This window comes from Nerophis ophidion, linkage group LG10, assembly GCF_033978795.1.
Source record: "Nerophis ophidion isolate RoL-2023_Sa linkage group LG10, RoL_Noph_v1.0, whole genome shotgun sequence".
NCBI classification, from domain to species: Eukaryota; Metazoa; Chordata; class Actinopteri; order Syngnathiformes; family Syngnathidae; genus Nerophis; species Nerophis ophidion.
The window spans coordinates 23,757,686-23,781,557 of NC_084620.1; the positions used below are offsets into that span (position 1 = coordinate 23,757,686).

General features: G+C 45.9%; 3 protein-coding genes across 5 annotated transcripts; all 3 read right to left on the reverse strand.

Moving 5' to 3' along the window:
• Window positions 1–20: 20 nt before the first annotated feature.
• On the reverse strand, window positions 21–3,783 carry LOC133560438 (sodium/hydrogen exchanger 9B2). Of its 2 annotated transcripts, XM_061912948.1 has the most exons (13): window positions 3,643–3,782; window positions 3,461–3,545; window positions 3,224–3,394; window positions 2,987–3,129; window positions 2,799–2,926; window positions 1,627–1,708; window positions 1,470–1,563; window positions 1,294–1,400; window positions 1,066–1,215; window positions 897–1,005; window positions 691–827; window positions 441–615; window positions 21–379 (listed from the first exon to the last, which is right to left on the reverse strand). In XM_061912948.1, exons 2-13 carry the CDS (start codon window positions 3,543–3,545, stop codon window positions 309–311), a joined length of 1,452 nt encoding a protein of 483 aa, XP_061768932.1. In that variant the 5' UTR covers window positions 3,643–3,782; the 3' UTR covers window positions 21–308. The 2 variants fall into 2 exon arrangements, with proteins under 2 accessions (XP_061768932.1, XP_061768931.1); XM_061912947.1 differs by having other exon boundaries at window positions 1,294–1,563; window positions 3,643–3,783.
• A 104-nt stretch (window positions 3,784–3,887) lies between these two features.
• Window positions 3,888–13,945, reverse strand: corin (corin, serine peptidase). Of its 2 annotated transcripts, XM_061912946.1 has the most exons (24): window positions 13,818–13,945; window positions 13,450–13,585; window positions 12,657–12,944; window positions 12,480–12,591; window positions 12,316–12,420; window positions 12,063–12,250; window positions 11,883–11,996; window positions 11,707–11,814; window positions 11,531–11,641; window positions 11,334–11,456; window positions 11,235–11,270; window positions 10,932–11,163; window positions 10,721–10,863; window positions 10,546–10,653; window positions 10,365–10,478; window positions 10,183–10,293; window positions 9,984–10,107; window positions 9,779–9,907; window positions 9,608–9,657; window positions 9,356–9,536; window positions 8,943–9,105; window positions 8,764–8,872; window positions 8,557–8,690; window positions 3,888–4,622 (listed from the first exon to the last, which is right to left on the reverse strand). In XM_061912946.1, the coding sequence occupies exons 1-24, from the start codon at window positions 13,869–13,871 to the stop codon at window positions 4,440–4,442; spliced, it is 3,156 nt and encodes a 1,051-aa protein (XP_061768930.1). In that variant the 5' UTR covers window positions 13,872–13,945; the 3' UTR covers window positions 3,888–4,439. The 2 variants fall into 2 exon arrangements, with proteins under 2 accessions (XP_061768930.1, XP_061768929.1); XM_061912945.1 differs by having other exon boundaries at window positions 11,235–11,456.
• Window positions 13,946–14,992: 1,047 nt separating this feature from the next.
• nfxl1 (nuclear transcription factor, X-box binding-like 1) lies at window positions 14,993–22,906 on the reverse strand. Its single transcript, XM_061912949.1, has 25 exons — window positions 22,755–22,906; window positions 22,150–22,332; window positions 21,872–22,063; window positions 21,692–21,801; window positions 18,844–18,974; window positions 18,723–18,767; window positions 18,525–18,658; window positions 18,366–18,451; window positions 18,203–18,278; window positions 18,022–18,119; window positions 17,846–17,960; window positions 17,647–17,771; window positions 17,430–17,552; window positions 17,275–17,365; window positions 17,084–17,204; window positions 16,847–17,003; window positions 16,680–16,771; window positions 16,595–16,616; window positions 16,369–16,491; window positions 16,111–16,265; window positions 15,970–16,039; window positions 15,620–15,724; window positions 15,441–15,521; window positions 15,310–15,363; window positions 14,993–15,226 (listed from the first exon to the last, which is right to left on the reverse strand). The coding sequence occupies exons 2-25, from the start codon at window positions 22,298–22,300 to the stop codon at window positions 15,041–15,043; spliced, it is 2,643 nt and encodes an 880-aa protein (XP_061768933.1). The 5' UTR covers window positions 22,301–22,332; window positions 22,755–22,906; the 3' UTR covers window positions 14,993–15,040.
• Between the last annotated feature and the right edge of the window lie 966 nt (window positions 22,907–23,872).

The following is a 23,872-nucleotide window of genomic DNA, read 5'->3' on the forward strand; positions in this document are numbered from 1 at the left end:
GAAAATATAAATAACGACAAATAAATTATTGACCGCAACATGTAAATGTAAAAAAAAACCCAATAACATTATGATTTGTACAATTGTGCTTGTTCTATTTTCAAACAAAGCAATCAATCTGAAGTTGTCTTTATTTCGAAGTTATCATGCCATGATTTTACCAGTCCGGCCCACTTGGGAGTAGACTTTTCTCCATGTGGCCCATGATCTAAAATGAGTTCGACACCGCTGTTCTAAAAAGTGTAAAGTTTCAGAAACACTTGATGAATGAAAAATGTCAACAGCAGCATCACAGATCAAAGAGGTCATCAAAGCCTGCTCTCAAAGATCACAGGGTCTTGAACGCTCTGGGATGTAACTCCGCCCCCCGTCTCAGACGCTGGCAGAAAAAATATTTTCAACCAGTTATATAAAAAATTTAAAAATCATACTGCACTGACCTTTGACCTGTCGTGTCAGGAGGCGTGGACCTGCCAGGCCGATGCCCAGCGCTCCAATGGGGGCAGTGATCAAGATGGCTAACACGGCTAATGTTAGCACATCCAAACCAAACTGGATTTTGGCCTCATTGCCCTCGTCTCTGGCCGTGTCCAAAGCCTTGGAGCCAATAGCAGCCTGTCACACACACACATGCACTTTTATGTTTCCCACCTCACCCGATCGTGCTGGCATCATACTAAAAGTAAGTACCTGCACAGTGGCTTTAGGCAGCCAGGCAATGGCGATAAAAAGCCTCTCTTTTAGCACAAAGCCGGCACAATGCACCAACACAAATGTGGCGAGGAGTCGCACCAGCAGACCGAGGATTATCACGGCTATGCCTAAACCTGTAGCGGATCAAAGCTCCAGTTAAAGGGCCGCCGCCACTACCCCTCTTGTGACTTGGTGCTTCTCACCTACAGTGCTGATGCTGAGTGTTGCTATGGTGATCTCTGCTCCAATCAGGCCAAAGAGGAGGGGCTGGAACACGTCCCAACACCTCGCCAACATGGCTGCCACAGCTGCCTGCAGGCACATGCTGCGTAAACTCGAAGGCTACTCTTAGGAGCGGTAAAGGGCCATTACCTTGTCAGCGCCCCAACCCACGGCGGCCAAGAAGGCCAGAACCAACGTGCACAGACCGCCGGCGCCGGAAGATCCGATTACATGAGTAAAGAAGACCGAGAAGATGGAGAACGCCAACAGGAAGAAGGTCCTGGTCATAACCAAGTCCTCCTGAACGGGCACATGCTGCGCTTGTGACCAACGAGGCTGAGTGGTTCTGACAGAACCTCATTTAGAACCACGACCCACCTGATCCACACTGGGGAACAAACACAAGAACACGCCCACGACCAGACCTGAGACGATCCCTCCCACCACCTCCAGCAGACCCTTCAGAACGTTCATCCACGTGGTCCCTGAAAGACACACAAAGACTAAATGGAGGCCAGAACCCGGCATGGCCAGTTCTGAACAGAAGGTGCAACCTGTGGAGAAGGCCACGCCGAGACAGGTGGAAAAGCCTGTGATGGCCAAAATGTCATCAAAACTGCCAGCAGCCATCAGAAGGGTTGGGATGCCCTGAAGAACCACACCAGAAATTCAGGAGAAAAAACAAAAAAAAAGAGCAAGAGATTATTTTACCTTCTCGGTTCCGTAACCTTCTTTTTGGAGCAGCAACATGGAGGGAACCACTACGGCCGGAGAGACGGCGGCCAGAACAAACCTACACAAACACACACATTCTTGTATTTACTTCTTGAAACCTCTGAAAAATGCCTACCTCTTCAGGACCAGCCTTTCTAAATATATAGAGATTTGTATTTACAACATAAATAATACATACAGACTATGCACATATAAAAAAAGGTAAGCTTTTAGGTAAAAAACAAATGTTTTTGGGACCACCCTTATTTTGATAGATTTCACCACCAGGGGTGCAAATGAGACATTTTCTATTACAGTGGTTCTCAAATGGGGGTACGCGTACTCCTGGGGGTACTTGAAGGTATGCCAAGGGGTACGTGAGATTTTTTAAAAATATTGTAAAAATAGCAACAATTAAAAAATCCTTTATAAATATATTTATTGAATAATACTTTAACAAAATATGAATGTAAGTTCATAAACTTTTAAAAGAAATTCAACAATGCAATATTCAGTGTTGGCAGCTATATTTTTTGTGGACATGTTCCATAAATATTGATGTTAAACATTCATTTTTTTGGGAAGAAATGTTTAGAATTAAGTTCATGAATCCAGATGGATCTCTATTACAATCCCCAAAGAGGGCACTTTAAGTTTATAATTACTTCTATGTGTAGAAATATTTATTTATAATTGAATCACTTGTTTATTTTTCAACAAGTTTTTAGTTATTTTCATATCTTTTTTTCCAAATAGTTCAAGAAAGACCACTACAAATGAGCAATATTTTGCACTTTTATACAATTTATTAAATCAGAAACGGATGACATAGTGCTGTATTTTACTTCTTTATCTCTTTTTTTCAACCAAAAATGCTTTGTTCTGAATTAAAAAAATGTTCACAGGGGTTACATCCCTGAAAAAAGGTTGAGAACCACTGCTCTATTAGATGCAATGGTTTTCTGTATTGGGACCATGATTTATGTCCTAACTATGTCCTCATATGGAAGGTATTTTTCTTTGTTGATGTCTCAAGAAGGGTGGAAATACAAGAACACACACGCACACACGCACGCACGCACGCACGCGCGCACACACACACACACACACACACACAAACAAACACAGGTCACGTGTGAATCTGGAACTTCAGGACAAGACCCACGTACCCCAGCATGAAACCCCATGCCCAAGGCAGCTTCAACAGGAAGTGAGAAACCACGGCAACAAGACATGCCTCCATCACGCACGGCCCGACAGCCACACGCACGCACACGGCCTTCAGACGACGCAGCGCCTGCGGACCCTCGCTATCAGGATCACATCACATATGTCTTTGTGTGTGTTTGTGTCTTACCGCAGGGTCCAGACCTAGACCGGCTCGGGCCAGGATGACAGACAGCGCCATGTTCCTCAAAGCTGCAGACCAAGCAGCGTCCACAGCGACGGCGTCTGTTACGTACGGAACGTTTCTCAGTACCAGGCCCGCCAGCAGCATGCCTGTATACACACACAAACACGCACACACACACACACACTTGGGTCAGAAGTGTCAGGTTGGTGCAGCTGTAAGTGGACTCATGTCTGGTGTTACCAAGTAGAGGTGGAATGGGGGGAAGGTGGGGCAGGCGGACCAGTCCAAGCAGTCTTCCTCCCAACACGGCGCTGATGAAGATGATGATGATACCAAACACTTTGCCTCCTGGCAAACACTCCTTCCCAGTCACCGCCCACAGCACCCCGAACAGCAGCGCCAACATGCACGCTATGCACACACACATCAGTCGATACGTATTGATTACAAAACAAGGACATGAATTGATGGCTGAACCTTTGGTGATGAGCAGGTTGATGAGTCCATGCGGTCGAGGACATTTTTCCCTCAGACTGACAAAGCACGCACAGCAGGAAAACATCTGCACACACACACACACACACACACAAACAGTTAACATTTGGGCGAGACACAAATGGCAGCCTATAAATTGATGTTGTTGTGTGCATGCGTCTCACCGTGTCAGCGGCCCTGTCCAGCTTGACTCCGGTCGTCGCGACAGCAGCGACCTGACTGGACCGTTCCGACCTTTACTACGACAATGCACCATGGACCAGTGTGTGACTTGGGAGTGCACACAATAAAGTGCTGCACTTTGTCCCCACTTTGTCTTTGTGTGTGCGCATTCCTTTCTTGTTTTCCCTTCCATCAATCTCTCTCCTTGTCGGCTTTGTATAAACACTTATTGAAAAACACACACATGGCAGGTGTGTATACTTTTATTGTTGTGCCAAAACATTCCAGTTGTTTTACATTATTAATCTTTAAGATAACAAACCAGGAAGTGACATTCAAAAGAATGTAGTCAGAACACACACGTTTTTTTGTGTGTGTTTGTGTCTACTAAACACGCGACGTCAAACAAGTTCTACAAAAATAATCTTGGTAAATCAAAGATTACAAACACTGACCACTGGGAATGTTGTAGATGTGAAGGAATGGACAAACAACAATCAAAGAAAAGATAAAAAAAACATCCAATCAGTCAACACTAACATTGGCGTGGTAGCATGAGCTGTAACATCGTCTACTCTGACTTTGGCAAATAACACGCAGTCAGCGCTAAGCTGGTTTAGCTGCACCAGGAGAACACAGATGATCTTGATGATTCATCTCCGGAAGAACATCACAATCCTCATCAAAGTGCGGTTAGGTGACGCAAGCACGAAGAGGCTAACAGTATGGATAAAGGCCAGTGTAGAGGACGTCTGCGTGTGCTTTTTCAGATAACCTCCAACCGCCTAGCAGAGACGTGTCAGTCGGACAGGTAAGTGCGCATGAAGATCTGTTGCTGGATCCAGGGCGTGAAGTGGCTCACATTGCTGTACACTCCTGGTCCCAGCACTTTACTGAAGCACACACTGCCCCACGATGTCAGGCCGAAGAGCGTCCAGTGGCCCGCCTCTTCTTCGCACACCAGAGGACCGCCGCTGTCCCCCTGCGTGAACACATACAAACCCCGTTTCCATATGAGTTGGGAAATTGTGTTAGATGTAAATATAAACAGAATTGCAAATCATTTTCAACCCATATTCAGTTGAATATGCTATAAAGACAACATATTTGATATTCAAACCGATAAACGTTTTTTTTTTGCAAATAATCATTAACTTTAGAATTTGATGTCAGCAACATGTGACCAAGAAGATGGGAAAGGTGGCAATAAATACTGATACAGTTGAAGAATGTTCATCAAACACTTATTTGGAACATCCCACAGGTGTGCAGGCTAATTGGGAACAGGTGGATGTCATGATTGGGTATAAAAACAGCTTCCCAAAAAATGCTCAGTCTTTCACAAGAAAGGATGGGGCGAGGTACACCCCTTTGTCCACCACTGCGTGACCAAATAGTCAAACAGTTTAAGAACAACGTTTCTCAAAGTGCAAATGCAAGAAATTTAGGGATTTCAACATCTACGGTCCATAATATCATCAAAAGGTTTAGAGAATCTGGAGAAATCACTCCACGTAAGCGGCATGGCCGGAAACCAACATTGAACGACCGTGACCTTTGATCCCTCAGATGGCACTGTATCAAAAACCTACATCAATCTCTAAAGTATATCACCATATGGGCTCAGGAACACTTCAGAAAACCACTGTTACTAAATACAGTTCGTCGCTACATCTGTAAGTGCAAGTTAAAGCTCTACTATGCAAAGCGAAAGCCATTTATCAACAACATCCAGAAACACCGCCGGCTTCTCTGGGCCCGGGATCATCTAAGATGGACTGATGCAAAGTGGAAAAGTGTTCTGTGGTCTGACGAGTCCACATTTCAAATTGTTTTTGGAAATATTCGACATTGTGTCATCCGGACCAAAGGGGAAGCGAACCATCCAGACAGTTATCGACGCAAAGTTCAAAAGCCAGCATCTGTGATGGTATGGGGGTGCATTACTGCCCAAGGCATGGGTAACTTACACATCTGTGAAGGCAGCATTATTGCTGAAAGGTACATACAGGTTTTGGAACAACATATGCTGCCATCTAAGCGCCGTCTTTTTCATGGACGCCCCTGATTATTTAAGCAAGACAATGCCAAGCCACATTCAGCACGTGTTACAACAGTGTGGCTTCGTAAAAAAAGAGTGCGGGTACTTTCCTGGCCCACCTGCAGTCCAGACCTGTCTCCTATCGAAAATGTGTGGCGCATTATGAAGCGTAAAATACGCCGGTGGAGACCCTGGACTGTTGAACGACTGAAGCTCTACATAAAACAAGAATGGGAAAGAATTCCACATTCAAAGCTTCAACAATTAGTTCCCTCAGTTCGCAAACGTTTATTGAGTGTTGTTAAAAGAAAAGGTGATGTAACACAGTGGAGAACATGCCCTTTCCCAACTACTTTGGCACGTGTTGCAGCCATGAAATTCAAAGTTAATTATTATTTGCAAAAAAAAAATAAAGTTTATGAGTTTGAACATCAAATATCTTGTCATTGTAGTGCATTCAATTGAATATGGGTTGAAAAGGATTTGCAAATCATTGTATTCCGTTTATATTTACATCTAACACAATTTCCCACTCATATGGGAACGGGGTTTGTACACAGTTGTCAATCAATAATTATCATTCATCATCTCATAAATACTTAGAACCCAGTATCAAGGATCGACAACAGAGGCCCTAGAACCAACTAAGTTGTACTGTGAACTAATACACCCAAGAGCCAACGATTTAAGGCTAACGATCTAGATACAAGGACCGAGGACTGAAAACCTAGAGGTAACAAACTACAATTTAGGATTAAAGGTCAACAACAACCTAAATATTATATCCAGTTTACAACAAGCACAAATAGGGATGGGTTCCTTTCACATTTGAATGGATAAAGTACCAAATCCCGGCACCTGGAAATTTATACTAATTGTTTAAAATAAAATCGTAATTTAAATGTCCAGTGGTTATTTTGTTTTCTTACATGTGTGTGTCCATTTGCAAGTACTGTACTGAGATAGGCTCCAACTCTCCCCCCCCCCCGTGACAACAAAAGGTACAAGCGGTAGAAAATGGATGGATGGATGTACTGTATCACATAGTAGACTTTACTTGTAGTTGCAAATCCAAGACATTACCCAAGCTAAATTGGGGCCCTGAGCACCTCCCCATTACAATTTTTGTTAACCATTACTTAATGTATGTGAAATTATTTTTATACCATTTCAAATCAAACTTTTATTTAATTGAATTAAATGTTTTGTACTAAAACGATATAATGGGAAGTACAATTTTTAATATCTATTTTTTTACTGCAAAATAAAGATTTTCACATCACCGAAACAAATTTATCAATCTAACAACAATAAATTCAAGCAGATTTTGAACCCAGCGCCTACTGTTTTACAAGACTAACACTGCTGTACTGTGCCACAGGGACAGTCTGGGGAAATTTGCCATTATAATCTCATCAGCGACAAAGCGGAAAGCTGCGCAGAATAATTTTGCTGTAAAAATGTATTAGAAGAACCCAGTCATTCATTAATTGCGCTTCTTCATGCAAAACAGGGACCCCCACAGATCGTGGGGCCCTACGCACAGAGTGCCTTCTGCACTTAGGGCACTCGTAGTCTTTGCCATTAAGTTCAATGTGCTGGTACTTATTACACACCGGCTGTTGGATTGTAACGTGCATCTTAGTTGTAGCATGTCTATGGCAAATCCAATATAAATTAGCATTGAGCTAGCACATTTTGGAGCCTTACTGTACTTTTGAGTGCCTTCTTCTTGCATTGTTGGAATGGAGAATTGTGACATTATCTAGAGTCCTTGACTGCTTGTTTCCTAACCAAATATTTAAGCCGGTGACGAGTGTGCAACCGCACGTGGCATCGCGTGAAATATAGAAATATGACACTGTTTAATTTTATGTGAATTGGTACCCAGTAGTACCAAAAAACTTTAGTCGGTACCTATAAAAGTACCAAATTTGATTTAAAAAAATAATAATTTTATCAGTTGGTTGGTTGGATGAAGTTAATTTTGAACATGTAAGCAATTTCAAAATGATACTATACAATTTTTTTTTATTTCTATTTAAAATATGTCCCAAAAAAAGTATGAAGAAGCAAAGCTTACTTAATCATATCCCCTTTCTACTTGTGGGTCACATTTCCAGAAAGCAAAGGACCATGTAGCCCGACTTCTCCCTTCACTATTTGTCCTTTTTTTGTATTGAATTTTATTTAGTATATTCCGTAGAACCAGCGTCCTCTATAGTGATTTTGGTCGATTTTTTGTTTTGCGTTACAGTGTTCTGCAGTTCAAGGAGCTGCTGCTAAAATGTGAGTATCTAACAAGTTTTTTGAACTGAACTTGGAGGCCACCAGTTGAATACCCAAAATAATGAAAAGAGAGGACCTATAATGATACCATGAGGAGCATTACTAGGATAGCTGCATCAGAACTAATCAAACTATAGTAAAACCTTTGTTACAGAAATCACGTTACAAAAAAGATTTGTAGCTGCCAAAAGGAGACTACTTGAGGAACGCCTCAGTTATGCAAATCACAAGTTTGGACCCCGGTGTTCTGTCTGTCAGTAAGGTTTAAATGTAAATGCAAGACTCTACCAAAGCGTTTGCTCTTGTCCAAGTTCCTCTACACAACAGGTGCATGTGAATGTTTTTAGGAATTTACTGCGAAAACAATTGTCTTCCAAGTTTTAACCTGAACTCAGGGTCAGTGTGGTGTCATTTGGCCCCCAAGCCGTCAGTTGACTAACCCTGCACTACATTGTCATAATGTACACACTCGAGAACTGATTACAGTGTAGACAGTATACTTAATCAAATTGTAAGTAAAGAAGTGCTTAAATTGAATAGGCCTAATTGACACAGAGTCAAGCAGGAGGGTCCTGAAGGAATTTACCATGCAGGAGTCGACGGTCCCGGCCTCGTAACCGGCACAAAGCATCCTGGGAGTTATGGTCTTCATGTCAAAGTAGGACTGGCACTGTGAGACGGCGATGATGCGAACTTGTCCCTCCTGTAGTTTGAAAGGCACTGTGGAGGAAGTCGCGTGTCTCACACAAAAGAAAGGAAATGGACAGCAAACAGGAAGTGGGAGGGGACTTACTCTTGTTGCCCATATGACCCCAGCCTGTGATGTAACAGTAGGAATCCGTAGCAGGAACCTGGCCAGGACGAGGCAGACACACCGGTCGCACCCACGCCGTCTCCTCCACCTGTCGACAGCGGCAAACATTCCGTGATGACAGAACGCTGGCAGCCACTCAAAAATGGACAACGGCTCACATCTGCGTCCAACTCCACCACGCTGATGTCGTAGTCCACCACGGCGCGGTTGTAGCGCGGGTGAACTGTGATGGCGCGCACGCCGCGGCTCTGGCTGTGCACGCCCGGATGGTCCAAGTTGTTAATACCCAGGACCACATTCCACAGATGGGCCTTTTCCCTACTACACTTGCGCGCACGCACACACACACACACACACACACACACACACACACACACACACACAGACAGACAGACAGACAGACAGACAGACAGACAGACAGACAGACAGACAGACAGACAGACAGACAGACAGACAGACAGACACAGACACAGACACAGACACACACACACACACACACACACACACACACACACACACACACAGTAATGACACATTGACGCTTCGTACTAGGCGCACCTATGCATCTCACCCCTCAAAGCAGTGCGCCACCGTCAAGGCCCACTTCCCGCCGATGAGGACACAGCCGCACACGTGACCGCTCTGGCCGCTCTGCAGCGAGCACTGCCAAGGCCACGCCCCCTGCCGGGCCACGCGCCCTCCCAGGATCCTCTTCTGCCTGCGAGGAAGCATGGCCGGGCGCAGGCCACAGTCTGGCGGGGAAACAAGAAACCGGAAGTAGAGTAGGTCGACGGTCCTCGCCAGACGAATTCTGCCGTGTTACCGTCTCTGACGCAGACCAGCGAGACTCTCCTTCCGGAATGACACGAGTGACTACAGGACACAAACATGGAGGATAGTCACGGTCAGCATTGAGGGTTTATTTTCAGGAATTAGCTGCCCTGCGAGTCCCTTCCCCAATGCAGCGTCTAATCACTCACACACGCTCACACACCTTCTCTTCTCTAGTCGCGCCTGCAGAGCCAAGCCTTTCTTCTCCTTCCACTCGGGATGAACGTGTAACCAACGGCGACGACCCAGAGGACCCACCTGTTCGGGTAGCAGGGAAATGGAGGCAGGAACCCTGCAGGTAGACAAAGTTTGTGATGGGCTACACGTCACCTGTGTGTGTGTGTGTTTTTGTGTGCTACTGACCTTACCCTTGTCCCAGCTGGTCACAGGTCAGTTTGCTGAGCTGCGGATCCCACTCGTCGGCACACACGTGATAGTGGGCCGCTGTCCTCAGCACAGTCACAACAGAACCTGACGACTCGCTCAGAGATACTAAGCGCGACACAAACAACACTCAATCACAATCCCATTGACCTGTCTGTGTGTGTGTGTGTCTGTGTCTGTTACCACAGTTCCACTCATCCGAGGCGTCGGTGCAGTGCTTCTTCCCATCGCACCACAATGTTCTGTGCACGCACTCGTGATTGTTGCACGCCAACTCGTTATCGCTGCACGCCGCTGGCGGGGAAGAAACACGTGACGCGATGTCGCGCGGCATCACAAGGACAAGCCAAGCGAGTGAGACTCACAGCAGTTAGCCTCGTCCGCCATCAGGGGGCAGTCTGGGAAGCCGTCGCAAATCATGCTGGTCTTAATGCAGGTGGCGCTGCCGGGACACTCCCACAGTGCGCGCTCCGAGCAGCCTGCCCGCACGTGTCACTTTGTCAGGAACACATTAGAAGAGTTTTATTTTGAAAAAGGGCGTCTCACCGCAATGGTCTTCGTCACTGTGGTCGTCGCAGTCAGGAAGGCCGTCGCAGCGTTTGTTGGCTAGGACACAACGACCGGAGCGACACTTGAAATGACTGGGGGAGCACTCTGTTGAGGGACAAGAAGTGAGGGGATCAGACGGACTACAAAAGAAGGCGCACGTGCCGATACGCACCGTCCACGCCGGCCTCGGGCAGCAGACACGCTAAGTCTCCGCCTTCTTCGGGAAACTGAGCGCAGTCTGAGTCGTCGGGCCACTGCAGTCCGACGATGCCGAGAACCGACTCGCATTTCTCCTTCGACTTGCGACACAGAGACCTGCCAGGTGGGGCCAGGGGTGAGGGGGGACAATGAGTGGTCACACAGCTTTATGCACGTGCACTGACCTGCAGGGGGGGACCCTCTGCCGGCTGAGCGGGTTGCATTTGGGCACCAGCAACGTGCACGCATAGAACATGAGATACTGGTAGCAGCCCGTCTGGACCAAGGCGGGGAACAGCGAAGACTCCCAGGACACAGCACTCTCTCTCTGGGACACGTGACCCAGGAAGTTTGGGAAGCGGGTCAGGTTGTAGGGCAGGTTCATGCACAGCTCCAAGCTGATTGGCTCACAGCCAGCTGACGAGAAGAGGAGGAGGAGGAGTCAAGAAGGACAAACACCCTGTGTGGGCAGATGGTGAAAGACTTACTGCAGTTGTCCTCACAGGAAGTGGACGATGTCTGACCTGCAACACATGTCAAGAAGTGAGACAGACGTGTTGACGGAGGAAGACAATTTGATGTCTCACTCTGGTCTCGGCTACAGTGCTCTTCATCGCTTCCGTCTTTGCAGTCATCCTCACCATCGCAGCGGAAGGCAGAAGGAACGCACTGACTATTCCTGCACTCCCAAAGACCTTGACTGCGACACGCTGCACACACACGCAGGCACACTTGAGCACCGTCTGAAACACTACATGGTTGGACGGTCGTCATAGCAACTCACAGCAGTTGAGTTCATCGCTCTTGTCGACACAATCGTGGTCGCCGTCGCACAGCCAATCGTTGGACACACAGCGGCCATCGCCACAGCGATGTTCCCGTGACGCGTCGCACACTGACGAGCACGAGCGGGGTGAAACACGAGAGGGAAACGTGTGAGACGAGCGTGTGCGCTCTCACCACAGTTGAGTTCGTCGCTGAGGTCGCCGCAATCGTCATAGCCGTCACACAACAGAAGAGGCGGCAGGCAGCGGCCTGTCAGGCACTGAAACTCTGCATCTGAACAGACTGAAAACATGTCCCGTCAACACATCGCCATGAGGACTGAATCCTCCCTCTGTGTGTGTGTGTCTTACCGCAGTGTGTCTCGTCGCTCCAGTCGTCACAGTCATTGTAGCCGTTACACACCAGTTTCTGTGGCACACAAACGCCCGTCGCGCACAGGAAGTCGTCCTCCCCGCCGCATGCAGCTGTCCAATCAGAGACCCCCACATCATGTCACCAAACCACAAAATATCAGCATGCCTGCCGCTCACCGGGTTTGCCGGCAGCCTGTCTAGGTGTGTAGCAGGTGGGGGGCGCAGGGCTTGCTGTGGTCAGAGCCCCGTTGCTGAACTGCGAGCAGCGCAGGAAGTCGGGCCAGGAGGCGTTGAACATTTGGAGGACAGGCTCGCAGCTTTCTCTGGCCGCCTCGCAGAACGAGGCGCATGGCAGCACAACTCCCCTGCGTCATGTGTCCAGTCAAACGTGAACAACGAGGGACGCGTCGTTCGCATGCTTCGCGCTCACCTGTGATGTGTGCTGTCGTTATGGAAACACTGAGGCAGGGCCAGCGAGCAGCCAAACAACATGATGTGTTTATAGCAAGACAGTCTGCTCAGGTAGCTGAAGAACCTGCAACATGTCCGCGTCGTCACTTCCTGTGCGCTCTTCCAGGACAAAACACGCCTTACCTTAGCAACATGTCTACCTCCGAGCTCTTTACCACGGCAGCAGCGGAGGACAGCCATGTTTGATTGTAGGGCAACATGTGACACTGAGGCTCCACCACCAGTTGACAACCACCTGGACATGTGACACAAGTTCCTAGCCAGCGCCCCCTACAGTGCTGGCATGTTGACAGGGCTCACCTGTGTCTGGTGTCGACGTCAGCCAGCTGTGGCTCAGCATGGTGACAGAGCTCAACCAATCAGGGGCCACGGTGGTCGACTGAGTGGGAGGGGCATCGGATGAGGGCACTGTGGCGACGCCGGCGGTCACGGGCGTGATGTCAGTGAGGTGGTGGGGGGAGCCCGTTGAATTGCCAAGTTGAGAGAGGAAAGGGCTTGTGCTGTTGCCATGGTAACATGGGTCCCTGTCAGCGACGAGCTCAGGGGATGGGAGGCGGCTAGAATCTGAGACACGACTGCCAATCACACCTGAGAAAAGACGACAAAACTCAAGCCCGCTGCGGACCTGTGTGTGTTTGTGTGTGCTTTACTTTAAAAACACTCGGCTGTAAATAGCTTGAAGTACGTGCACATGTTGACAGCACCGAGGGACTGTGCACTTCTATGAATAGAGTCAAGAGGATCTGGTTACCACAGCGACACCCCTTTTCGCCCACCAAACACACACACACACACACACACACACACACACACACGCGCACACACGCACACACGCACACGCACGCACTGTAGAGTCTTCTGCTTCCATTACACCCCCCAATATGTGAGTTAAAACAAAATAAGTTTTAAGAGCTACCTAAATATATTTGACATTCCTTAATTCTCATCCTGATTGGTCAACATCTCCTCCATGCCATGACGACCAGACCTTACACACGCATGCATGCATGCGCGCGCACACAAGCGAAGACACACGCACAGTGTCTGTAAGGTCATGTAACGGTCATTGAAAGGTCAAAGGGGCGTGACGTACCGGTGAGGGCGAGCACGAGCATCACGCCGCCCAGTAGGCTGAGGACGGGAAGTAGAACGTAGACGAAAGGTCTCAGAGGACCGGAGGACGGTGTCTTGTGAGGACACGCCTCCTCGCCCATCCCGCTCTCAGACGCCTGCGGGACACATGTGCAATTAATAAAGACTGCGTGAAGCCCCGCCCCCTTCAAACATTGGCTTACTGTACTAGTTATGAACTTCCAGACTTTTAACTCAGTTGTGTGTGGCTTTACAACGTAAGCATGCAGTGACGTCGATAAGATCCTAAAGATGACGTGTGAATATTGGCAGCAAGATGACAATCGTCTTCTTGTGAGAGCCACGTGGCCCACGAGCGTGAATACTTACCGTGTTAGTTCCTGCGATGAAGGTGACACACGGGCACGACCACTGTGACCACATGACCCGCCGCTGAGCGTGTGACCATCCTTCTGTCTGCCCACCTTCGCACACCAACGAAAACGGCACTGCAAGCCCCACCCCCTCTCTGTCTCTCTCTCTTAGCCACTCAGTCATGTGACCTGCTAAGACCATCATGCCAGTAGTGTAAGTGTGTTTCAATGAGCATGGACACGGCCAGGAATTGTAGGGGCCATGTATAAAGAAAAACATATATATTTTTTTACACATATAGTGGGGCAAAAAAGTATTTAGTCAGCCACCGATTGTGCAAGTTCTCCCACTTAAAATGATGACAGAGGTCTGTAATTTTCATCATAGGTACACTTCAACTGTGAGAGACAGAAAGTGAAAAAAATCCAGGAATTCACATTGTAGGAATTTTAAATAATTTATTTGTAAATTATGGTGGAAAATAAGTATTTGGTCAACCATTCAAAGCTCTCACTGATGGAAGGTGGTTTTGGCTCAAAATCTCACGATACATGGCCCCATTCATTCTTTCCTTTACACAGATCTATCGTCCTGTCCCCTTAGCAGAAAAACAGCCCCAAAGCATGATGTTTCCACCCCCATGCTTCACAGTAGGTGGGGTGTTCTTGGGATGCAACTAAGTATTCTTCTTCCTCCAAACACGACGAGTTGAGTTTATACCAAAAAGTTCTATTTTGGTTTCATCTGACCACATGACATTCTCCCAATCCTCTGCTGTATCATCCATGTAGTTTGGTATACATATATATGTATACATATATATGTATATATATATACATGTGTGTATATATATATATATACATGTGTGTATATATATATATATATATATTTATATATACACACACAGTGGGGCAAAAAAATATTTAGTCAGCCACTGTTCGTGCAAGTTCTCCCACTTAAAATGATGACAGAGGTCTGTAATTTTCATCATAGGTACACTTCAACTGTGAGAGACAGTTAGTTATACATATGTGTGTATATATAAAATCACATTGGGGCCCCACAGAGCAGCTGTTGACACCACAATTTAATTTTCATTGGTCCCTTTCAGTTAGGGGGCCCTTCAAATTCTCCTAACTTTCCCCGTATATGGCACGCTATGAGTGTGTGTGTGAATAAACAACAGGAAATAGTTTTCACACTCAACTTTATTGAAAAGGATCATTTGACATCCAGCACTAGCTGTTCAATAGGATATAAGCAGCGACTGAAAGCAGCACTCCACCCAGTGGCACAAGGACAAAGGCCAAGCCCCTCCAACACCTTGCACTCCCACTTTGGTTCTCAGTGTCCTCTTGCCTGCCTCGCTTCTTGCTCCTGCGACCTCCTCGTTGCTGACGTTTGGTGAACGCCTCCAGCTCATCCTATTGATACACTAGTAGTTAGCTTAGCTTAGCTTAACTAGACATGGTCGTGTGACATGTAGTAGTTTCATCCTGATCCTCACCTGACGTTTCTTTTGCTCCTCTTCCTCTGCTGCTTTTTGCTCCACCTCCTTCAACTGAACACGCACGGACAAACATCAATGACAACTACCTCGGACATTGTCATTTCATCACCATGTGTGCTTATGTTCACCTGGCTAACTTTCTTTTGCTGTTGTTTGCAGGTGTCATCACACTCAACGACATACTCTGACGACAGCGCACAAAGTATCTCCTGTACATGCACGCATGCACAGACACACATTCCACACAATGCTGGTAAGACATACAAATAACGCACACTTTAAAAAGACACAAGGATGTTTTTTCTACCTTCTTCACCCTCTTGCAAGGACATCGCAGCTTTACCTTCTGATGACATTTGACCTCACACGCACCTGGATGACACACCTGCTTGCAGCGATGGTTGCAGCTGAGCTACACTCTCACACACACACACACACACACACACACACACACACACACACACACACACACACCTTTATTGGAGGACATGTACATGCACAGTTTAAGAGTGTGTGTGTGTGTGTGTGTGTGTAATTGCAATATCAGCTGTCAAAAATGTGGTTTTGATATTTGTAGGAAGTGTGCGGTGACAAGTTGATGCTTCATGTCCAAACATGGACACAGAGACAGGCATGTTATGAAGTGATGGTGCGTACCTCTTTGGGACACTGGTTACCACACGAACCCATCGCCAATCTCATGTCACCATCAGCTGACGTCATTTTTCTGCATGCACACAAACACACAAAGATGATGACAAATAGACAATAACAAAATAGGAGATTGTGTATACTTACGTGCACTCCACATAAAGCACGCTCATCTTACAGTAGCAGCGCTGGCGTATCATCTGGCTGCAGGGGGGACAGCTCCCAGGGTGACAGGGGAGTGGGCAGGTGTGAGGACAAAGAGGTGGGCGGGATTTAGAGCAGCTCTCCTCACACTCCCCACACTAAAGAACAGATAAAAAGAGAGGACTGCAGATTACAACATACCCGGCTAACTTTAGCGACTGTGGTCAGCAACTATGCTAGGCTGGCTGTACTGATTGTCACCTTGTCGTTGTTGGTAACCAGGTGACATTCTCTGCTGCAGGTGTGATTTCCACAGGTCAGAGGTTGTCCACAGGGTCTCTTGCAAGAGAAACGTCCACGATGATGACACGGCAGCGGGCTGACCTGAAGAAGACAAAATGTAAAGGTGCTTAACAAGTGGCTAAAGTAAATAAGCGGTTAGAATGAGGGTAACAGGGTAGGACACATAATGAGGAAGAAACCTCACCTCATGTTCTCCAAAACAGGACCTGGAAGAGAAAGATTCAATAAAAATTGTACACATGCTCATAGATACATAGTGTTGGACTTACACTGGAATCGGGACTTGACAAGGGGGGCATGGCAGGGCCTTGGTCACAAATGCTGGTTCTGATGGCTGCTGCCATGGTCCAGTCAACTGCACCTGAGGGACACGAGGGAAAAAAGGATTTGGTGATTTCTGCTTGGTCTATTTGGAAGCAGGGCGAGAGCTATATACCTGCTGCGACTTAACCAGAACCCGGTCGTGACACGGCTGCGGGCAAGTGTGCGAACAGCCAACCAGAGGCAGGAGGCAGGGCTGTGTACATGGTGGGCAGAGCCCCGGGTGGCAGCGGTGGCGTTCTCTGGACGTGTGGTGGCAGGAGGGAGGACACCTAAGGTGGTCATCGCACCTCACGTAAGCAGCCCGTATGCCAACACACATACGTGATGGACTCACAGGAGGTGCACTTACCTGCAGAGCTCTTTGCAGCGGGGAGGCTTGGTACTCCGTTCTCGTCCACACGGGACCGTCAAGGAGGTAGCGCCGCATGCGCACTTAACGTCCACCGTCACTGGACATGGATAACAACTTCCTGACAGAGTGCAAAGCCAAGAGTTAGTGAGTATCACACCATACATACATGCACACACACACACACCTACCTTGGTGGCAGACAGATGGACATTTGTGGTTGCGACATCCCAGAGTTCGACCACAGTTCTGGTCACAAGGGGCGCAGTTGCCAGGGCAACACTGCAGACACATAGGTACACATTAATAAAAGGTAATGATGAAAATGACGATGATGGGGACTCACCTTCCTCCTACACTGATGTTTCTGGCAGCTTCTACTCTTTGAACATTTGGACTCACACACATACTCTTTGTGACACGCCAGCAACTTCCTGTATTTCCCACACCTGCACTCCTTCTCCACCTCCTGACACACACGCACACGCACACACACACACACACACACACAAAGCAAGTAAATACCAACACAATGTGAATATGCATGTGTGTAAATATGGAACCTGTCTGCAGGTGTCACAATTCCCACGGTGACACCTCATGGTGCAGGTGTGTTTTCCACATGTTAGAAGGCGGTCACACGTATCCCCACACAGTGAGACTTCCTCTGTGCACGGCAGGGACCACTCTGTGTGCACACACACACAAATGTACTGATGAAAATGGGTCAAGACTTAGTCTGGAGCTGTGTGTCTCTCTTACTGGTCTTGCCACATGGACATGATCTGCTAAGCGAGCGAGGACAAGGAGGGCAAAGTCCGTCATGACACACCAGCTCACAGGTGTGATTTCCACAGGAGAGAAGGACACCGCACACCTGAAAACGGACATTGTCAAGCATCTTGAAAGACCAGGCAGTTCCTAATAAAGTGGCGTACATTCTGACAGTTCCACTTAGGACTAGCGCAAGGTCTTTGGGATTCCTGTAGTCCACACACACACTTCTGAAGGCTGACTCTGGGGCAGTGGGGGCACTCTGACATACACACACACACACAAATATGCATGTGTAAGTCGACATCACATATGACTCATTGCGGGTTTTTCACTTGTGTTTACCTGAGTGACACGGCTGTGAGCAAGTGTGTTGTTGGCATAGTAACCGCCGTCCGCATGGCTTCTGGCACGACCAGGCCTGAAAACACATTCACGCACACACACACTTTATCCATGGAGTTTTGTGATTGGATGAGAAAGAGTCAAAATTAGTCATTCAGCATACTTTGCTGCTACAGCGACGCGGGAGGGGCTTAGCTTTTCCGCACAAACAGGAAACAGACACCATCTTTGGACAAGGGGGGCAAGGACCTGAGGGCACACACATGCATTGTGAATGTGTGTTTGTGTGTGTGTGTGTGTGTGTTTGTTTGTTTGAGGTTACCAGGGTGACAGAGTAGAAGACACGCGTGTCCACAAGAAGGTTTCAGCTCCTTCTGACATACAGAGCCACACGAGTGAGGAACTAGCCACGGATCAGGTGGAGGGTCCTGAAGCTTCCCGCAGTAACACGTGTACCTGAGCACAACACATATACAATCATGTGTGTCGCACGCCTGCAGTATTCAATGCATCTTCTTACTTGGTGGGCGTGGCACTGTGGGGATACTCTGCTCGACACTTAGGACTGAGAAGGGAAAATGACAACAGTAAAAAAGGAACTCTGAGGAAGGTAAGTGATGTGGTGTGGTCACATGACTTGCCAGGGCCATGGGTGCTGCTTTTGTCCAAAGTCTTCATCCGTGACGGAGCTAACGAGGAAAGCAGAGTCTCTGGCCCATTTTTGGATACATGGAAGATGGAAGAGGGAGAAGCAGCTGGAGCAGCTCCACACCTGGAGGGAGGGGATATTATCCATCATGGGGGGGTGCGGTCCCAATTCAACCTCTGGTCACCAAGATGATGTACAGGGTGTGTATAAGATCTCTTTATCCATTTTAAAAATATTATAAAAAAGGTAAATATGTGCGAATAATTGTAAAATTAGAATTACATATTGAATTGTTTTACTTCGTTTAACACACCTCTATGAGGGTACAATTAATTGGTACTCGATTTCTTGCTATGTTCACTTGAGCATAACCTCATCAATGGTTGAAATAGCATCAATAATATTTTGCTTTAGGTCAGTAATGTCCCTTATCTTTGTCCGGTACACGATATCCTAAAAATTTTGTAACTAATAGGGATAAGCGATACGTCCTAAAATCTATATAGTAATATAAATATTGCTCATCTGCGGTAACGATAAATATCACCATATATTGTTTGGTACGTAAATGATAATAGAACAATTTTAAAACGGTTTACAAGGTCTCCTAATTTGTCAAAACTATTCATTATTAACCTGCACTAATTTACTGTCAATAGCTGATTACTTTCTGTTGTAACAGAGTTTTATCTACACTTCTGTTAAAATTAAATCAACACTTATTTTACTGTTTATTTGAATAATTGACATTAGCTCTGAGCAATACTACATATTTGGTTATTGATCAAATACCAAGTAATTACAGGAGCAATGTTGACTATATCAAAAGTGACACTTAAAAGAGGAACAGCACTTTTTTGGACTTTTGCCTATCATTCAGAATTTTTATGAGGACGGATGTATTTTATTTTAATGCATTCTAACTCGTAAATAAAAGTCCGCTTCTAATGGAGCCAACGGGAGGTCTTCCATTCCGCCCATAAAACCCAATAAATAACCGTACGAATGACAGCAGACTTTGTACAGGCAGTGATGTTTTGTTATGTTTGTTGGCTCTGATGAAGTCTGCTGTGAGTAGTAATCAGTTATGTTGTTGAAAAAAAAAATAACGCGGGGCGCGCATGCAAAAATCGAGGAAAATATGTAAATATTAAATGTTATTATATATGTGCGTGCTACCACATTACATATATACTTATAGCAAGTATATGACACTTTAATAGAAGTGGTTGGATGTTTTTTAAAGGATTTATAGGCGGACTAGAGCGACTCCTAATGACTCCATTGTAAGCGGACTTTTGATCGCATTTATTCACAATTTAAAATGCTAAAAAGAAAAACAAGTGTTTTTGTCTTCTTGAATGATAGGCTAAATTAAAAAAAACAGTACAGTTCCCCTTTTAAATTTTCAAGATCACTGAATAGTTACACACAAAAACACAGGATGGCGGTGTCACAGCATCAATTAAATATTTCAATTATTATTGATTGAAATTTTTTATTTTTTGCCTTTAAAGCCCTCCAGTGTCCATGGACCTTTTCCTGAGTTTATATACAGTAACAAAATATTTTTTGTTAATAATTAATAATGATCTAATCACTGTACTGTAATATTAACCACAAACTGATACTATACCTGGTATTTTTACTGGTGATTGATCCACCCGCGTCTATTTAAATTCAAAAGCTCTAACTTAGCAGCCAGCGGTTAACATATCCTCCTTTCAATCACTGGTCGGTGGTGCAAAATATTTTCTGACATTTCCATAATTGAAGGGTATAAAATCTGATGCTGACTCAAATAAACTCAGCTCTGTCGTTCACGCTTACAACAAAAAACAAGTCATGGTAAAAAGAAGGTAACAACACACAGCCTGGTCAGGAGGTAACTCTGTGCCTTTACCTAATTATGGAAACAAATCAATCTATCCATGAAGTTACAGTTTGTATCTATCCGTTCATTGAGCTATGCATTTATACCAGTGGTTCTCAAACTGTGGTACGTGTACCACTAGGCAGAGTCGTGCATAAGAGAGTATGGCCAACTTGGTTTAAGGCGAGCCCCTCGATAATTGGTCAAAAAGCATTTACGTGACTACAGGGCGCCATGACTGCTACTAATTTTGAGCTAATGCTATGTGTTCGCAATGCTTCCTTGTTACTATTTTCGATGTATAAAAATGCCCTGTAGTGCAGCATGTTTTATTGTACATTAATGAGCTGGAATATGTTTTTATAACTATATAGAGACATATTATTTTGGTTTATTTAGTGTGTAAATGTGAGAGTGAGTGTATTGGCCCTGCAATGAGGTGGCGACTTGTCCAGGGTGTACCCCGCCTTCCGCCCTAGTGCAGCCTGGATAGGCTGCATAACCCCCCGCCACGTCGAGAGGGATAAGCAGTAGAAAATGGATGGATAGATACACTTAGTTAGAAAACCTAATGTCAAAATAAGGGCAATTGCACGCATAAGGCGGGGACTGCCACACATGCCATTCATAGCAGTTATGGCGCCTGTTGTTTAGAGGGCTATACTCTATACACAACTCTGCCGCTCGTGGTATGCGGGCTTCATCTAGTGGTACACCAAAGAATGACCTGATTAATGTACAGTGTTTTATTCCTATATTCAAAACACAGTGTTACATCACCCAGAAATATTGGATATACTTGTTACATGAAACCGCTGCCTTATTTTTGATGAATACTTAGGCCTACTATATTACTGTACTTTATTGTTGTTTAGTATAGTGATACTTAGAAAGCCACTTTTTTCCTGAGGTGGTACTTGGTAAAAACGTTTCAGAACCACGGATGTATACATCTATTCATCCTCACCGCCTGGGTCCTCTTGACAGAGGCGATGCAGATGAGGCAGGTAAGCGCTCCTGACTGAAAGAGCTCGCTGACATACTGGCCAGTTCTGAGAAGACCTGTGGCATCTCCACCTGGACACACAGACACACAGATAGTCACAACATTGCCCAAATCATGTGATCAAAACCTGAACCTGTTCACCTGTCTGGTCGGTGTAAGTGGTGAAGGTAGACTCCAGTATCTGTCCTCTCTTCGCATCCTTGTGGTCGGCTTCTGCATCTTCATCATCATCGTCGTCGGACGACGAGGAGCTCAACCGGCTATTCATCAGTCGCTGCGCCGCCGCCTGGTCAGACTTTCGGATCTCCTCAAACTTAGTGTGGACGGCAACACCTTTCCACCGCGAGACAGGAAGTAGGTAAGCGCAGAACTGAACTGGTCTGGATGTATTTCCTTTAGGGTGTCGTCATCGTGCCAACCTTCTGATGGGACTGCCATTTTTGTGCTTGATCCTCCTCTTTCTACACCACTGCCTGGCCTCCCTGCTGCCATGCGTTGGGGTCGTGACCTTTCCACTTGACTATGGTTACGACCTCGCCCCCTGCCCTGAGGTAGCCAGGCAGGCTCCATGGCACCCACTTTAATAAGTGAGCCAAACTTGTCTTAAAACAAAAAACACATGTTATTTCTTGGCCGATTGCAAAAGTGTTTTTTTTTAATGTCAATTACTCTCTTCCATGTCGTATTTAATTGATCTTTACTTGTGTTAATACGTGTTTACGTCAAATATACTATTCACGCAGTCAGCTCAGATGAGTTATCTTTAATATTTAAACTGATCTGCTGCAAAATTAGCACACTGACAATAAATACGAGATGAGTGAACAAAAATACCAGACGACATGAAAGCTAGCACTTCCACCAAGCCGGTTAGCTGAAAAATACTAATATATTGCCATAACAAATGCACACAACGCAACATTGAGGTTATACTTAAGTAAAATTATATTTGATAAAAGTGATCATGTGAAGGAAAAGTCAAACGTTAATAAATAAAAAGCTTTTTCGGAGCAGTTAAACGGACCTTCTTAAAGTAGCAGCAAGCCGATGCGCAGGCACCACGCGCAGCAGTATATGATGCAAGCTGGTACTTGTAGTCCTGAGAGTCACTAACAGCGTACAACTGCAGCATTAAGACTACATTTCCCATCACTCGTTGGGACACACCAGTAACGCGACGTGTCAACACGCAGCATTAAAAGTAGGCAGGGGTCATCAACATTTGCCCTCCATCCATTTTTTTACCGATTGTCCCTTTTGGGCCAATCGGTACATTTAAATGATATTGTATCCAAATTATTAATATTCGATGTAATAAATGAGCAACTTGCTTAAATGTACATATTTTAAACCAAAAATATAACAAGAACACCACAGACTAGTTTATGTTACCATTATTGGTAAACAGAACATATGTTATAAAATATCTATACTTTTTACAATTTTTAATTATATTGAAAATAATTTGAATCTGAAGAATTTGCCTGGCATCCATTTTTTTTTCATGAAAAAGGGAGGTTTTTGGGGTTGGTGCACTAATTGTAAGTGTATCTTGTGTTTTTTATGTTGATTTAATAAATAGATGATTGAAAAATGAAAAAATATTTATAAAAATTATTCTGCGGCCCGATATCAATCGCCCACTGGTTTACACCATTACTATTGCGGTTGTTGTTATGTACTATTATTGCTTTTTTATTGTTGGTCTCATAGGAGGGGCCATAGAGGTCGGGTGCATTGTGAGCTGGGCGGCAGCCAAAGGCAGGGCACATGGCGGTCCGATCCTCGGCTACAGAAGCTAGCTCTTGGGACGTGGAACGTCACCTCACTGGGGGGGAAGGAGCCTGAGCTAGTCCACGAGGTAGAAAAGTTCCGGCTGGATATAGTCGGACTCACCTCGACGCACAGCAAGGGCTCTGGAACCAGTTCTCTCGAGAAGGACTGGACCCTCTTCCACTCTGGCGTTGCCAGCAGTGAGAGGCGACGGGCTGGGGTGGCAATTCTTGTTGCCCCTCCGCTCAAAGCCTGCACGTTTGAGTTCAACCCAGTGGATGAGAGGGTAGCTTCCCTTCGCCTTCGGGTGGGGGGACGGGTCCTGACTGTTGTTTGTGCTTACGCACCAAACAGCAGTTCAGAATACCC